This window comes from Chanodichthys erythropterus, chromosome 16, assembly GCF_024489055.1.
Source record: "Chanodichthys erythropterus isolate Z2021 chromosome 16, ASM2448905v1, whole genome shotgun sequence".
In the NCBI taxonomy this organism is placed as follows: domain Eukaryota; kingdom Metazoa; phylum Chordata; class Actinopteri; order Cypriniformes; family Xenocyprididae; genus Chanodichthys; species Chanodichthys erythropterus.
Genome location: NC_090236.1, coordinates 31,128,427 through 31,142,353, shown reverse-complemented (window position 1 = coordinate 31,142,353; position 13,927 = coordinate 31,128,427). Strand labels below are relative to the sequence as shown.

Sequence of the window (13,927 nt, the reverse complement as noted above, 5' to 3'; positions counted from 1 at the left end):
TCTGTAATCATTTACTCACTCTCACATTGTTCCAAACACAAAAAGAAGATATTTTGACTTTCTGACTTTCATTGTATGGACAAAAAACTTTCTCAAAATATCTTTTTGTGTTCTTCAGAAGAAAGTTTTAGAATGACATGAGTGTGAGAAAATTTTAATATTTGGATAAACTATCCCTTTAAAGCAGCAAAGTGTTGTACAGTTTATGTACAGTTACAGTCCAGCTAAACTACCGTGATTTCAATTTCCAGTGACCAAAAATAATCCTTCAGAGACCATTAATAACTTTGGCTCATTCCCACAGAGGCTCAAATTCTTCCTGCCACAGAGTCATGGCATCATGCAGTCCTCAAAAGCACATATGTTCCTCTATAACAAAAGCCTCTGACCTAAATATTTATGAACATACACTCAAAAAAATGATTTGTTGATGCTGTTCACTTTATTTAAACAACTTACTTGATTCAAAACCATTCAAATTGAATTGCTTCATGTTAAACTGACTTAAAACGATTACTTTTTGACTTAACTTACTGTTAAAAAGTTTCTGTTATGTTAATAGTTTTGGGGTTACCATTGTGGTGAAGTGTAGAACATGTGCTTGGGTTATCTAACAATTATCTAACAATAATTATAGCTGTTTAATAAAAAAACAACTATTTTAGGCATGCCATAGATGGACTAAACCCATCTTCTGGCTAACACTTAGCAATAAGAGTCTTTACAGAGTAAAGATTTTGTAAAAGTTGTGAACATTTTTCTTGAATGCATCCACTAAATAAACTAATCCATTAAACTGGATTACTTTTTAAAATTTCTGTATGATATTAATTTTAGAATAATTAAACTTAATATTTTTTGGACAAAATTAAGAATGTTAACCTGATTCAACTAAATGGCATTGAGTTAACCTTATGTAATAAATTTAAGTTAACTGAAATAAATAATGTTAATTAAATTCAACATAACCAAATTATGTGGAACCTGTTGACATAAAAAATTAAGTAAATCCAACGTATCATTTTTTTGAGTGTAGTTCCAATGAGAATCAGTAATATGGGCATTAAGATAGATTTAAAAAACAATTCTGTAATAGAGCACAACAGCGACAGCACATTCACCAAGCTCTTATAGGTTATTCAAAGTTATCATCAATAAAGAGTTTTAAGCTGACCAGAACAACTAGTAAAGAGGAAACACATTACAAACTAATATTAGTGTAAACACTGTGACAATCAGTCAGCAGACTCAACCAATGAAGTGAGCTTGAAGCAGCACATCTGTTTGTCTGGTTAACTGCAGATATATACACAATATACAAGTAGTTTGAGAGTGTAGGAAAAATCTGCAATGTGTCACAGGAGTGTGCGGTTGCTGCTGAGCACTTTATTAGCAATATTCTTTTCCATGGCATACTGCAACTGATTGGTGAAGTGATGAAGTTATTCAACAGGTAACACAAAACAAAGCTGAAATGACACTGACTTTAGGCTTCTACACAAGCATGTATATCATCTCTTAACATTGCTTGAAAGGTTTGTAGCCTATGTTTATCATTAAAAATTTATTTCTCTATGGAGAAAATTACAGTTTTATGCTTCTGGAACTGTTAGCATCCATATAAACCACCAATGATCATTAACTCACCGACTAAAAAAGATGAAAACATACATCTCTGCAAATGCCATAGAAAAAGTCTTTCTGACTATGTCATGATTGGTCATAGTTATCGTTTTGTTATTGCAATCACTAAGCACTGATGTAATTTGTGGTCATCACAAAGTGAAACTGATAACAGATTAGGAGTAGACGATATACCGGTAGAGATTTTGGGCTATCGTCTCTATCTTGGTTACGATGTGCTGCGCGGCATGCGCTTTGTAAGCATTGCGGTTTAAAAACAAGTGGTTGTAAACTGTTAAAGCACAATTAGCCTCATTTCAGTATGTGCGCACTCTTTGAGAGACTGTTTCTCAGCGCTGAGAGACGCGCGACATGAAACTGCAGCTCATAGAGCTCGTGAGTACTGAACTGAGTGCTTTTTGCCGACTAATTGTACTTGAACGGTTAAACACACATAATTGTGAGTCAAAGTGACCATGTATTTGCAAGTAAATTTATGTCTGAAGTGAAGGTACCATTGAGAAAGACAAGGCATGAATATAATGGATCAGTACAGTTGGTCTTTAAGGGACAGCATCCAAATTTACCTGCTGTCATTATTAATGCTAATCAAACAACAACAACAACAAAAAGAGAAAATTTCTCACTGCTTTTGTAACTCTAATAAGAATAAATGTATATTTAATTTACACAGTAAAGACTATGCATTGTTTTTTAGACATTTAATTACTTTATACATTTGATGTAGTATTTAATGCCTGAATTTTTCCAGGAAGGTCAATTTCAGATGTGTCTTTGCTCTATTGTATAGTAGCCAACATTTGAAGTGGATCAAAACCTTTAATCAAAGTTGTCCTAAAACCTTCTTCATAGGACAACTTTGATTAACTTTTTTGATCCACTTCAAATGTTGACTACTGTAATTTGTTTTCTTTGCTCTTTCTTTATCACGGTTTACTTGTCTTCGGTAAGCTTGAGAGTTTTTTTAGGCTAGAATTAGTTTTTTTAAATAATATTGAAAACGGTGACAGGAATTATGAAATTATCAAAATTTTCACATCATAAAAACCTTAAAGCAAAACAAAACAACAAAAACAAAACAAAACAATTTTTTGCAGGTACTTTGCTGATCTGTTTTAAAGCAAACAAAAATCATAAGGTTATAATGAAAGGGTTATGGTGTTGTTACTTCATATGATTTTCAAATAAGCAGCGTGGAATGTGTTATAAAAGCACTGGTATCTAAAAAGCAGTGCTTGTGAGGGGGTTGCTCTACAGGGGCCATTCTTCAGGGCAGCATGAGCACAGGGACACTGTCCCCTATATGTCGTCTTACCCATGGCCGCTCACATAAGCAGCGTAAGACTGGCGGCTAACAGATGACAGGGAGCTTTGGTGATAGCTGCTCTCATAACGCGTCTCAAGGTCCCGTTGCTGCTGTTCCTTTTGTAGTTTTAAGGATTCTGACATCCTGAGGTGCTTTTTAGATCGTCCCAAGGACCCCTTTCTCTCTCTGCTTGCAGTCTCAAGTACAATTCCCAATGAATGTTAATTCAATTGCACAAAAAAAACATCGCCTGACTGCAAATACTTACAAATTTGATCATGAATGTACACTGTCAGAAAAAAATGTATGCGTACAACAACTCGTCAATGGGGCAGTAACCTTAAAAGGACTTTTTTGTACCTGATCAGTACCCTTGCTATGAACATTTTAGTGGCAAATAAGGTACAAAGATGTCCCTTTAAGGGTACTGCCACAGTGATAAGCTATTGTACCCCTAAAGGTAAATTTTTTGCACATTTTTTTCTGAGAGTGTAAAGGGTTAGTTTACCAAAAAATGAAAATAATGTCATTTATTACTTACACTCATGTCGTTCCACACCTGTAAGACCTTCATTCATCTTCAGAACACAAATTAGGATATTTTTGTTGAAATCTGATGGCTCCGTGAGGCCTGCATAGGGAGCAATGACATTTCTTCTCTCAAGTACTAAAAACATATTTAAATCAGTTCATGTGAGTACAGTGGTTCAATATTAATATTACGTGATTTCAGCAGTTTGGCGGTTTGACACGCGATCCGAATCATGATTCGACACGCTGATTCATTATGCTCCGAAGCTTCCTGAAGCAGTGTTTTGAAATCGGCCATCACTAAATAAGTTGTTATTTTGTTTTTTTTTGGCACACCAAAAGTATTCTCGACGCTTTATAATATTAATATGGAACCATGTACTCACATGAACTGATTTAAATATGTTTTTAGTACCTTTATGGATCTTGACAGAGGAAATGTCATTGCTAGCTATGGAGGCCTCACTGAGTCATCGGATTTCAACAAAAATGTCTTAATTTGGGTGAGTAATAAATGACAGAATTTTCATTTTTGGGTGAACTAACCCTTTAAGTTAGGCTATTTGGCTTTCAGTTATTTTTCAGAAATACTGTATGGGCCAACACACATATCCAATACTTTTGACAATGTATCTTTGTTTACAATTTCAAAATAGTAACAGAAACATTACAGTTCAAATTATAATGGCATAAATAATTAAAATATCAACAATTATTTAATATCATGACAAAAAAATTTAAATAGGCTACATTGTGCAACAAAACTCCTAGAATTTAAAGTATAATATCAGACCACAAAAGATTATGAGCAACTAGTTTGTATGTTGTGATGGTAACTAGCCTAATTCATATATTTACAATGACATATTAGACACAACTGTATAAGTAACACATTACTTCCCTTGGCTAGCCTCTATAAGAAATATAAAGTCACTTACTAAGTCAAAGTTGCTTTTGCAAAAAGAAGAAGGGGCAAACTCCAAAAAAAATGAGAAGCCAGTGAAAATCCAGGCACAGCGGCGGGTATGGGGCAGCCGACAGGACGGGACTCCACTGAACAAAAATAATGCTGCCACTCTGCAGATTGCAGCGTACAGGCACGACCTTGTATGGCCACTGGGTCTTAAATATAGACCCTAGACCCTGACTAGGCGGCAGGCAGTTTCAACATGAACTCTGAGAACGCGCGTAATTCAATTTATAAACACAACAAAAGCAACGTAACGATATTTTAATAAAAAAAACACTCATGCCGCAGGCCTCGCGCCGCACATAATCAGCACTATTCAGTAGAACAGAAGCGATTAAGTGTTATATTGCTTTTTAAAAACATGAACAATAGGTTCATTTTCGTTAAAGAACCATTTTTAACACATTTGGTTAGTTTTCTCGTAAATGAGTCACATTAGGGGATCTAAACTGTTGTATAAATCATATCTAAGATATTGTGGTAATTATTATTTTAGATACGTTTATACGCCATTTGGAATGCTGTCCCTTTCAGGTACTGAACACTGCTGTCATATTAAAATAAAATAAAAATAAATATAATATAAAAACAATTTTAGAGGCTTTTTTTTTTCTAGAGGCTATTTTCATATATAATTTTAATGTTTTTAAAATTAGCTCTATGTAACATAATGCTTGTATAAAAATTTATATATATATATATATATATATATATATATATATATATATATATATATATATATATATATATATATATATATAATCAGAACGTTTAGTTACCAGCTTAAATCTTCTTTTTTTGTTTTTTGTAATTTAACTAAACTAATTTAATTAAACTAAATATGACATGTAGCTAATATATAAAAAGCATAAAGACCATAAACACCTTACTGTAACAATTCACCTATTATTTTGGAAGTCAGTTTGGCATTCTTCCTATTTGATAATTTGAACCCACCCCTGCAGAATAACTCATGGGCTATTCCAGTCGGTGATGTAATGATATGTCGATGGGACTCTCCCATTACACTTATCTAAAGAGGGGTGCTGTTGTGAGGCTTCAGCGTGGCAGCCGTTGTTTAGGTGTTCTGCCTTTTTTACCGGAATAGGTACGTCTAATTTGACTAAATTTACGGCACCAGTATCTCCAAACTAGTTGAAGATATTTTTATGTGTGAAATGTGACGTTATAGTTTTATAACTTATATTACACTCGACACAGACTACTGAGTACGATACAATAAAGCCAGCTCCGTTGCTAGCTAGCTTATTAGTAATTATGTGTTATGCTGTTTCCCGTCAACATATCAAGCTTTCTTATTAACGCTCTTACAAAGTTACTATGTTTAAATGTGGACGAACGAACTGAAATTATGTATCAAAATAAACATAACGTAAGCTTTAAAGAATTTAAGTGCTAAGTTGTTGACAAGTAGTTAGCCAGTGGGATGGTCAGCTAATATTAACGTAGTTCGCTAAACAAACTCATACCTAGTCTTCTATAGGCCTAAACAATAATCTATTCGTCTTCAAAGTAAGTTGTTTTAAATGAAGTAACGTTAAAAGTCATTGCTGTGGTTTACATCGTTCATTTGAATAGCTCAACGTTACTCTTATGAACTTTTTTAAGTGTTTTTGACTAACGTGCAGGACTAACGTTAACCAGCAAAATGTCTTATATTTCAGTTTTAATATCACAGAACTGTCAAAATGTCTAGCAAAAGGGCAAAGGGAAAAACCACCAAAAAGCGCCCCCAGCGGGCCACGTCAAATGTGTTTGCCATGTTCGACCAGTCACAGATCCAGGAATTCAAGGAAGCTTTCAACATGATCGATCAGAACCGTGATGGCTTCATTGATAAGGAGGATCTGCATGATATGTTGGCCTCGTTAGGTAAGGACAAAGTAGTGTTCGTAAAGGAAAAAGTTTTAATCTTCTACCCTTAACTCTTAATGACCCCGTTTCCATTCCTAACATGGAAATTAATTTCCCACACTCTTTTAACTTTTATGTTTTTATGTAATTTGCCAACAAAAAAATATACTGTATACTGCTTCAGAACTGCTATATGGGATTTCAGTAATAATTATCTGTAATTCTCTGGATGCTATTATCCAGATCAATTATTGTTGTAATAGACACTATAAAATAATATTAGCATAAACCGAGTTTTGTATTTTTCTGGTCATATATCTCTACATATGGTATTCATAGAGTTCAGAAAGGGTTAACAACAATGTCAAAATAAAATAAAAAAAATAAAAAACTCTTTAAAGTGCCCTAGATTCAAAAATTGAATTTACCTCGGCATAATTGAATAACAAGAGTTCAGTACATGGAAATGACATACATTGAGTCAAACTCCCTTCTTATATAAATCTCATTTGTTTAAAAGACCTCCGAAGAACAGGCGAATCTCAACATAACACCTACTGTTACGTAACAGTCGGGATCATTAATATGTATGACCCCAATATTTGCATATGCCAGCTCATGTTCAATGCATTACACAAGGGCAAAACGTCTGGATGTGCACAGCTGAATCATCAGACTAGCTAAGCAAGCAAGAACAACAGCGAAAAATGGCAGATGGAGCAATAATAACTGACATGATCCATGATATCATGATAATTTTAGTGAAGTTACCATCTTTTCTTACTGTATTCACGGAGACAAGACTGTCGTTATTTTCATTTTTTAAACACAACTTCATTCTTTATAAATCTCTCCAACAGTGTAGCATTAGCCCGTTAGCCACGGAGCACCATCAAACTGAATCAAATGTAAACATCCAAATAAATACCATACTTACGCGATTAGACATGCTGCATGACGAACACTTTGTAAAGATCCATTTTGAGGGTAATATTAGCTGTGTGAAATTTGTTTATGGTGTTTAAAGCAAGCGCAAGCTCTTGGGGCATGGAGCATGAGATTTAAAGGGGCCGCGCAGCCTGAATCGGCCCATTTATAATGATGCCCTAAAATAGGCAGTTAAAAAAATTAATTAAAAAAAAAAAAACACTATGGGGTATTTTGAGCTGAAACTTCTCAGACACATTCAGGGGACGCTTAAGACTTATATTACATCTTTTGAAAACATGTTCTTGGGCACCTTTAAATAAACCAACATTGTCAGTTTTAAACAAAACACCCAAGCAGAATGCATTGAAAGAGGTAAAAACATGTATATTTTAAAAATTTCAATTAAAACAATTACATAATTGCAAGTTATTTAGAGAGTTTTAAGGCATTCCTTTTTTTTTTTTTTTCAGCTGCTTAAAGTTGTCATGTAACATGCCAGTGAACACATGGTTCATGGGTAAATAATTAATAATAAACACTGCAATATTCCATAAATAATAAGAATTGCATAAAAAAGATTGAAATAAAAAAAAATTAAAATACTTTTTAAATGCTAAAAAACTTAAAGGGTTAGTTCACCCAAAAATGACATTTCTGTCATTAATTACTCAACCTGTCGTTCCAAACCCGAAAGACCTTCAGAACATAAATGAAGATATTTTTGATGAAATCCAATGTTTTTTATCTCCCATAGAAAGCAATGAAATTACCACATTCAAGGTCCAGAAAAGTAGTAAAGACATTGTTAAAAAAGTCCATGTGACTACAGTGGTTCAACCTTAATGTTATGAAGCAACAAGAATAATTGAATAATTATACAAAAATAATTATTCAACGATTTCCTCTCTACCCTGTCATTCTACTATGCAGTTTGCATTGAAGACACATTGCAGAGCTAACAAGATATTGTTAAATAAATTCTTTTTTTTTTTTTTTTTTTTTTTGTGCACAAAAATTATTCTCGTCGCTTTATAACATTAAAGTTGAACAACTGTAGTCACACTATTTTAACAATGACTTTTCTGGACCTTGAATGTGGTAATTTCGTTGCTTTCTATGGGAGATAAAAACATCTTGGATTTCATAAAAAATATATTCATTTATGTTCTGAAGATGAACGAAGGTCTTGCGGGTTTGGAACGACATGAGGGTGAGAATGACAGAAATGTCATTTTTGAGTGAACTAACCCTTTAAAATCTACATTTAATCGAATACAAACTGGTTTTGACTGACAAGTTATTTCACTGGCAGGTAAGAACCCCACAGATGAATACCTCGAGGCGATGATGAATGAAGCCCCTGGTCCCATTAACTTCACCATGTTCCTCACAATGTTTGGAGAGAAACTTAATGGAACAGACCCTGAGGATGTCATCAAAAACGCCTTTGCTTGTTTTGATGAGGAAGGGACGGGTAAGTATGATCAAACCACTTAAATAAAATTAACATTGGTCATCCGTATAATTAGTCAGAATCGCCAAAATAAGTAGAACATATATACTGCATTTGATATACATTTGTTCAGTTATTTATAGCATTGATAACCTATTTGCCTCATTTGTCCTAGGTTTTATTCAGGAGGACTATCTGAGGGAGCTCTTGACCACTATGGGAGACAGGTTCACAGATGAAGAAGTAGACGAGCTGTTTAGAGAGGCCCCTATCGACAAGAAAGGAAACTTCAATTATGTGGAATTCACACGCATCCTGAAGCACGGCGCTAAAGACAAGGATGATTAAGATGAGGCCGAGCACTACTGAAACTAATGAAAACTACACTGTAATACTACACACATGTTTAATTGTCTCCTTTTCCCCCACATTCATCCCCACATGGGCTAGTGCAAAGGGAAACATTCATCAGCGAGGTGAGATCATTTGACTGTACTGGACCTTCTCGTAAACAGTCTAAGTAAGTAGACTTGTATATAACTATGAAAAACATAAAGACATGTAATCTGTGGTGAACCTCAAACTGAATGAACGCTGTTCTGATATGTAAATGTTGAGAAATAAATTCTGGAATTATTCAATGTCGCCTGGAGTTGCTGGATATTTATACTTTGTAATAAACAATTTGATGTAAGGTAAGTCATAAAATTTTCATTACAGAATGAGGAATGTTTTATAAACAAAGTCAGTTTGGATTTTCTCCCAACATTCAAAAACTGTTTTTGAATTGTTGAAAACAAGGTATTGGGATTTATATAATCCTCCTTGAAAGCCAGGCATAGAAATTTTTATTTCATAGGACATATTTTATAAAATTTCTCTGAAAAAGTCTGGATGTCCTGTAAAGAGAAATACCAAATGTTTGGACGTTTCACCATGACTCTCTGTTTGGTCTTTGAAAATGACTGATATTGACTGAATGATCAAATTTAGCACTCAAATGGAAAATAACATTTTGTAATTCTCATTAAAATCTGACTAATTTTCAAATTGTTTGTCGTAAATATCTCATGAAAACCTTATGGGGTTTAAAATCAGAATACGACTTTCTGTTATGAAACAGGGCATCGATTTCATACGTGTCCACTGTAGAGGACACCATAAAGCATGTTTATCAGGCATTTTGGGGAGGCACAACAAGTAAATAGGGAAATAAATGATATATCAATATTCCTATGAAGTATGAGATCTTATGAAAATGTTGCCAAGTTATTACTCCATTACACTTTTTTTTTCGTTATATGTTGCCCTAAGGACACATTAATATGCAAATTAGATACAATGTATAGAATGGGACTACTTATTTATGGCCACATATTTGCATAACTAATAATAGTATATCAAATCATCCTGTTATATCGTTCATAGCATTGTGGAGAATCATCTTTATGCAACGTTTGGCTAAAAATAGCCTGAACACTAAAAATTGATTAGTAAATGGAAAAGGAAAAAAAAAACATTGTTTTTGCCTATACATGTCTTAAGCAATTTTATTTCCTTAATAATTAAGACCTGGTGTCCTCTACAGAGGAAAAAGCATGGAATATCTAAAATCTCCATTTGTTTCTTATGCTCCAAAAAAATGTAATGACATTGAAAAAAAAAAAATCAGTTTCTCCAGAGGATATTATTGAAATCTAGTAAATTTAGGATTGTTCAGAATAAAACAAACTGCCAAACGAAGAAGGTTACTTGGACAAGACAAAGGCTGTTTTCAAATGTTTAATTTCTCTAAATAACTTCACAACAACATTGGAGACATAAATCGATGGAGACAACCACCAGTGGTTTGAAGCACCCTGAGATTTAATTATGAAAAAAAAAAAAACACAACGAGGACTATCAAGCTACAATCCTTTGCTTTGAACAATTTCACATTTTATATCCAAACGTTTTACTGCACAATGTTGATTTAATTTACGAATTAGATCATTTAATTGGGTCCTAAGGACATTTTTCCAGCACCATTATTTTTTTCTCTTTGACCAAAAAAAGACTATGAATCCAACATCTGTCAAACTTAGGCTAGGTGACAAAGTTAAAAGGGAACGGTCCAGATGGTCAAAACTCTTCAGTCCCATTCAACACTTATCATGAAAAATATAAACTCATAAGTAATCAAATGCCGCCCGTTCTCCGTATGACAGGTGCATGTGTAGGTCATGGGGTGTAGGAACTTCAGGACCACCTTCAGTGCCAAAGCTCTCAGTGAGGTTCTTCAGTTGCTCACAGAGCAGCACCAGTAACTACTGATGTCAGGAGTCTTCATTCACGATCACTCTGCTAAGGCTAAGTTTTTTGTCTGAATCTTGGCCAAGTGATCTGATATCCCAGCTTCAATTTTGTCACACTGAGCTAGGAACCCCTAAGCACAAGGAAAATAAAGAGAACAAGATCTGAAATCAAATAATGGTCATGGGATTGTTAAAGTCTAAAGTGCTTAATCAAAACCCAATATTAAAAGGTTAGTTCACCCAAAAATGAAAATTCTGTCATTAATTACTCACCCTCATGACGTTCCACACCCGTAAGACCTTCATTCATCTTCAGAACACAAATTAAGAAATTTAGATGAACTCAGAGATCTTTTATTTTTATCCTCCATTGAAAGCAACGAAATCAATACATTCAAGGTCCAGAAAGGTAGTAAAGACATCGTTACAATAGTCCATGTGACTACAGTGGTTCAACCTTAATGTTATGAAGCAATGAGAATACTTTTTGTGTGCAAAAACAAAACAAAATAACGACTTTATTCAACAGTTTGTCGGTCTGTTAAGCAGTTGGCACAGTGCTGTTTTTCAGTGTTTAGGTCCGAACGCTGGCTCATTATTGGCCGGCTCCTGCACCAGCATCACACGCATGCCTCATGCTGCTCACGTGAACGGCGTAGGCCAATACTGAGCCGCCGTTCAGACGTAGAACCTTCTCGTCGCTTCATAACATTACGGTTGAACCACTGTGGTCACGTTGACTATATTAACAATTACTTTTCTGGACATTGAATGTGGTAATTTCGTTGGAGGATAAAAAGCCTCTCGGATTTCATCAAAAATATCTTAATTTGTGTTCCAAAGATGAACTAAGGTCTTACGGGTTTGGGACGACATGAGGGTGAATAATTAATGACAAATTTCATTTTTGGGTGAACCTACCCTTAAATAAATCATAATCCTACCTGAACAGTTTTCACAAGTCCCTTTTTTTTCATTCTGCAGTCATTAAAAGTCTCAGGCAAGCTCTGTGAATAATGCTAGAGTTTATCAATACAAAACTGCACAAATAGATTGACTTATGATATTTTGATTAAAATTTATGAAGTAAAATAAATTAAATGCATGAATTGTTAACAATAAAATCAATAACATGAATTTACAAAATTCATAGGGTGAATTTTCCTTTCATGCCACAAACAAAAAACAATTACCAGTGCATCTATTTCCTCAAGGATCTTCATGAACTGCTCAGAGGCAATTTTCACTCTGTGGTCCAGTTTATTAAGAGCCTCAGCTTGCAACTCCTTTGCAAGAAAACCCTGAAAATCATTAAATTACGAATTAAATTATGAGAATGGCTATATTACCTAGCCTCGTATAACAGGTACAGCGTTCAAGAAGAAAAATAAGTGTCCCAAATGACATACTATACACTATGCACTGTCTAGTGTATGAATTTTATAAGGTTATTTTGTCATCCATCATCAGAATCTGTAATTTTCAGTGTGAAGCGTACTATACTATTTACTACTCGTACTATTTATACTATAAAACGGCAGAGAATAGTGCCATAAGTATGTGAATTGGGACGCACCTAAAGACATTTTATAAAATAAAAAAAGAAGAGAAAAAACATGTCACACATACATTCTTCAGTCCTGTGAGTTCACCATCCACCTTCTCAAGCTTCTTGGCAGTTTGTTCCACTGACTTTTCAATGTCTTTGAGCTTTTTAAGTTCAGCTTCCTCCTCAGGACTGTTCTGTAAAAATAAAGCAGCTTGTCAGACTCAGAAATAATTATTAGACATATATCTTTATGAATGAATGAACAAGGCATTACACATCTTACCCTCTTTCCAATCATCATCATTTTACAACCCTGCTTTACTCCAAAGCCAGACAGAGGCTCATCCATCTCCTTCAATGATTTCCCTGCAGTCAGAGGTTACAATTGTATTCTTGCAACAGCAATACACTGTTACTGTTGCAATGACACAGATTAATGATGCTTTTATCATTAATCTACAATTACTGTAGTTTATACCCAAAACACAGACCATTTACAGTTGAGTAATATAACACAGGAAGCTGAGGAACACACGTGCCTACAGCAGAGTAGCTATATGCTGTTTTACCTTTAAATATGACTTTCTGGGATGGTGCAGGTACGCCTGTGGCTTCTGTCAGAGCATCACACAAATCCTTTAACAGCGGTTCATGTCCATCTTGTGCTGTTAAAGTGATGTTGTGTTTGGTCGTGCCTGAGACAAGAACAGTCATTATCGCAGGCAGAAGATGACAGGTTTAACACTCGAAATGATTCAGAGCTAACTGGTGCTGTATTTTCAAATCAAGCATTGACATTCACCACTCAACTAACAGATTACAATTGACTTGAAAACTCCAAATATAAATGCATAGTCTCGATAAGTAACTAATTGTGGAAAAAACGTCTGAGGTTTAGAGTTATGTTCAGATCATTTACATGCAGCTAGCTTTAACACTGCCGAACCGTGTAAAGCTAACCTCAAAAAAATAGCGACTACAATTATTTTTGATATATCTTAATGTTTTGAAATATGAAAGTGGTTAGTTATCTTTACCATAAGCAACTGTCACTGTCAAGGTATTCTCCGCCATATCGGCACACTGTTAGCTAACGCTTCACAACTTTAGAGTGTGTACATTATGCAACCGGAAGTGACGCGTGTGTATGCGTCACGCCCCCTAGGAAATCAGGGGTGTGCTTGACATTCGTTTTTTATTTACAGGATGAAATTTTGGAATGTTAAAAAAACAATACATTATGCAATTATTTATTTTATTAGGAAAATACCATACGCATTTGTGAATCAAATTTATGTAACTGATTTTTTTTATGAGATTATGTACTTCTTGTTCTTGTGGCATTTAATAGAAAACAACCTGTCCTTCTTCTGAA

General features: G+C 34.4%; 3 protein-coding genes across 3 annotated transcripts in view; 1 reads left to right on the top strand and 2 right to left on the bottom strand.

Annotated features, from left to right (window-relative positions):
- The window catches only part of myom1a (myomesin 1a (skelemin)), a 29,824-nt gene extending 25,259 nt beyond the window's left edge, over positions 1–4,565 (bottom strand). The window contains exons 1-2 of the mRNA XM_067362252.1: positions 4,420–4,565; positions 2,960–3,147 (exon numbers count right to left, since the gene is read on the bottom strand). Coding sequence (XP_067218353.1) covers positions 2,960–3,093 — 134 coding nt within the window. The 5' untranslated portion in view covers positions 3,094–3,147; positions 4,420–4,565. The remainder of the gene's footprint in view (positions 1–2,959; positions 3,148–4,419) is intronic.
- Positions 4,566–5,486: 921 nt separating this feature from the next.
- On the top strand, positions 5,487–9,742 carry myl12.2 (myosin, light chain 12, genome duplicate 2). Its single transcript, XM_067362043.1, has 4 exons — positions 5,487–5,559; positions 6,137–6,344; positions 8,569–8,730; positions 8,885–9,742. The coding sequence occupies exons 2-4, from the start codon at positions 6,161–6,163 to the stop codon at positions 9,055–9,057; spliced, it is 519 nt and encodes a 172-aa protein (XP_067218144.1). The 5' UTR covers positions 5,487–5,559; positions 6,137–6,160; the 3' UTR covers positions 9,058–9,742.
- A 736-nt stretch (positions 9,743–10,478) lies between these two features.
- On the bottom strand, positions 10,479–13,696 carry bag1 (BCL2 associated athanogene 1). Its single transcript, XM_067363213.1, has 7 exons — positions 13,590–13,696; positions 13,122–13,247; positions 12,836–12,918; positions 12,633–12,746; positions 12,197–12,304; positions 11,948–12,010; positions 10,479–11,134 (listed from the first exon to the last, which is right to left on the bottom strand). Exons 1-7 carry the CDS (start codon positions 13,624–13,626, stop codon positions 11,045–11,047), a joined length of 621 nt encoding a protein of 206 aa, XP_067219314.1. The 5' UTR covers positions 13,627–13,696; the 3' UTR covers positions 10,479–11,044.
- Between the last annotated feature and the right edge of the window lie 231 nt (positions 13,697–13,927).